This window comes from Manihot esculenta, chromosome 9 (genome assembly GCF_001659605.2).
Source record: "Manihot esculenta cultivar AM560-2 chromosome 9, M.esculenta_v8, whole genome shotgun sequence".
In the NCBI taxonomy this organism is placed as follows: Eukaryota; Viridiplantae; Streptophyta; class Magnoliopsida; order Malpighiales; family Euphorbiaceae; genus Manihot; species Manihot esculenta.
The window spans coordinates 24,370,163-24,373,354 of record NC_035169.2 but is presented as its reverse complement, the minus strand read 5'-3'; the positions used below and the strand labels follow the sequence as shown (position 1 = coordinate 24,373,354).

The 3,192-nt window shown below is 29.6% G+C and overlaps 1 protein-coding gene across 1 annotated transcript; it reads right to left on the bottom strand.

Moving 5' to 3' along the window:
- Positions 1–235: 235 nt before the first annotated feature.
- LOC110623259 (exopolygalacturonase) lies at positions 236–1,942 on the bottom strand. Its single transcript, XM_021768185.2, has 5 exons — positions 1,868–1,942; positions 1,575–1,637; positions 1,189–1,491; positions 597–1,070; positions 236–460 (listed from the first exon to the last, which is right to left on the bottom strand). The coding sequence occupies exons 1-5, from the start codon at positions 1,940–1,942 to the stop codon at positions 236–238; spliced, it is 1,140 nt and encodes a 379-aa protein (XP_021623877.2).
- Positions 1,943–3,192: the final 1,250 nt, after the last annotated feature.

Genomic DNA, 3,192 nt, shown 5'->3' with positions numbered 1-3,192 from the left:
TGCTATGTAAAATAGAATACCGCATAATAAAATATATTAGCAAATTTTTTTAAAAAAAAAAAAACATTTGATTTCTTTTTTTATCAGTTAAAAAATTGTAACAACAATATATGATAAAAAAAATAATAAATAATTTTTTTCTCAATAATTGTCGGATGTTAATAGTAGGAGAGCACTTAATGTTCCTCTATATATAATTAACTACAAAAAAATATGTAACAGTAGATGTGGCTTTCTATTTGCATCCCTCTAGAATCTTCCCTACAATTGTTGGCTTAATATCAATGCATTCAGATTTTGCTGGGCCTTCAAGACCACTATATGTCAAGTCAATGTTCGTAAGTTCCACTTTTTCACATGGGACTCCACTGCTGCATATAAGTTGAACGGTAAGAGCAGTTGCAAAAGTTCCCTTTATATTTTTGAAGCTAACATCACTAAACTTCACTTTAGATGGTTCCTGGAAAAAAAAAAAAAAGAGAGAAGAAATAATTATTTATACAAACAATAAGTAATTATCATATAATAATATATTGTTTTGGAACAGTTATCATCTTTTTATTGCATTTATTCCATGGACAATACATTTGATCTACAATAATAGGATTGGAGACATTTTTCATAGTAATATCTTGGAAATGAATATTAGTTGCAGTATTAGGAAACATTGCAGGCCAAGTTTTAATTCTAACACCATTAGTTGTACCGGTGAGGGTGCAATCGGAAACAGTAATTTCGGAAACATGATCTTCATTCTCATACTTCCCCAAGCTCCCTATGTTGATGCCATAACCAGGTCCACATGCCACTTTTGTGATTTTTAGATTTTCGGTTCCATCACCAATAGAGATACAATCATCACCCGTGCCTATTTTGGCATTAGATATAGTCACTCCCTTTGATCGCCCAATATGAATTCCATCCGTATTAAGGCTACCTTCAGGTGTACTGACTATGAAGCCTTCAAATGTGAAGTCGTCACATCCCAATACATTGACGTGAAAGTCCTTGCTATTAAGAGACGCTATGTCACGAACTAATCCTTTGGTAATGAAGTTAAACCTTATATTCTGATGAAAAATGTAGAGCAATAAAAGCATTTTAGAAAAGTTTTGGTACGTAATTATAATTTATGGTAAATTTAAATTAGTAACATTTTGTAATATTATGTAAACTAAAAAAAAGTACAATAGGATGTTTCTTGCAATTTTTTAGATCTTTGTCACAAGATACACCCTTCCATGCAACTTGTCCCTGACCATCTAAAGTTCCTTTTCTAGATAGTGTGAATTGATCAATATGGTTAAAATTAAACCAACCATCCCATGCAAGTTCTGGTGGGGCTTGCACGGTTCCCTGAACTTCTACCTCTATTGCCCCTTTGCAAGGACCTGTAACATTCACTATACCTGCCAAGAATTTTCCTGCTGGAATCAATATTTTGCTAGATCCAGCTGCTGCGCAAGCCTCTTTCCAAGCATCCGCTATAGCCTAAAAGATAAAGGAAAGAGAAAGGTAAGAATTTTAAGTTTAGCTAATATCCTAATATTCATGGGTGAATTATATGTTTATACCTGACTTCCATCTGCTTTTCCATCAGGTGCTGCACCAAATTTTGTTATATCAAAAACAGCTGGCTGTGCTTGAACAAGAGAGAAATTTATAAACAATAGAGATACAATTGAGAAAATTATTTTAGTATCCATTATTTTTTTTGCTTCCTCCCTTCTTTTATTTTTAATAAAGATTTTAGAATGATGAATTGATTTATCTTTCTACATGCTGCTTTATAAGGCTAAAATTTACCAAATTTAACTAAATACTAATAATATTTTATATATTTGGTATTAAGCAATTTTTTTAGAACCTCTGTATTTGGAAACGTTGAATGTTCTAAGCTAAAATTAGATTCCCAAAATGTACCATAGGTTATATCATCCATATCTCATGTTGTGGTTATGATGACATGTAGATAATTTCTCATGTAATTCTTAAAGCTAAAGATTATTTGTTGGAGAAAGACTTAAACAGGTTGATTTTTTTCACTTTTGATGTTTTAGTAAGATAATAAAGGACTGAAGAAAAAAAAGAGAAAAATTATGTCTAGACTCTGAATTTTAAAATTAAGGGAGTCATAGGCGTAATGAAAGACACTAGGAAATAAGGAACAAAGTCTTGCTTAAACTCTAAGTCTCAGATGCACTATGTTATGGACATAACATATCTAACGAAAGAAATCAGAGTCTAATTCCATATTTGACACACAATTTGATGATCCTTATCCGCAAAAACATATCAAACTCAATTGTTTTAGGAAAAATAAAGTACAAAATGTAAGTGAAATAATGGATATACCTAAATACACTTTTCCATCTAATTTTGGTTACTTGTATTTAGGCTAAACTAGGATTTTTAGTACTATACAAAGATGATATTTTAATATACAACATCATCTTTTACTCTTGATTAATTTTGGGAGCCTGAAAATATTTTTCTTATTGCATTTCAACCATAAACATATGTAGCTAAATTCTCTTTTTAGTTGAAGGATAATTGAAGTTTTAGTTCATTTAGTTGTGAGATCTAATTGGTTTTATTATTTTCTTAATGTTTCTTGGTATTTATATTGTTTTTGTACCTATTATTTATTATTGTTCTATTGATTGTAGCATTAAGGTGTCATTGCTCAATCAATAGGATAATATATTATTATTCAAGTTGATTAAATTCATAATTATTTTAGTTTAATATGAAATTAGTGGTGAATTAGTTTAAGTAAAGCCTTCCTAAGGAACAAAATAATCAGACTAAAATGAATCAAGCTTTTGTGTTATTAGTTAGAATCAGGTTCTTCTAATTCCTCATGTAGTAATTGGATTAAATTATAATAGCGTCTCCTACTACTTTTCAAAAGCTAAAGCTAGTTAACGAACATCTCTTAGCTAGTTTAAAAATTATGATTGAGTGACTAAAGTTTTTTTGACATCTATAACTATTTTATCTATAAATAAGTAGAAATTATTTTTGCATCTATGATCAACCAATAAGACTAAAACTGAGATTAATCTTTCAATGAATTAATCTCATATTGATTTTCTCGCTTAAATCTAATTACTTTACTTCTTTTAGTTGGTTTAGGTTAATTCTCATTGAAGTAATTTTTAAATCCTTGCTTTTTAAAACTCCCATTTT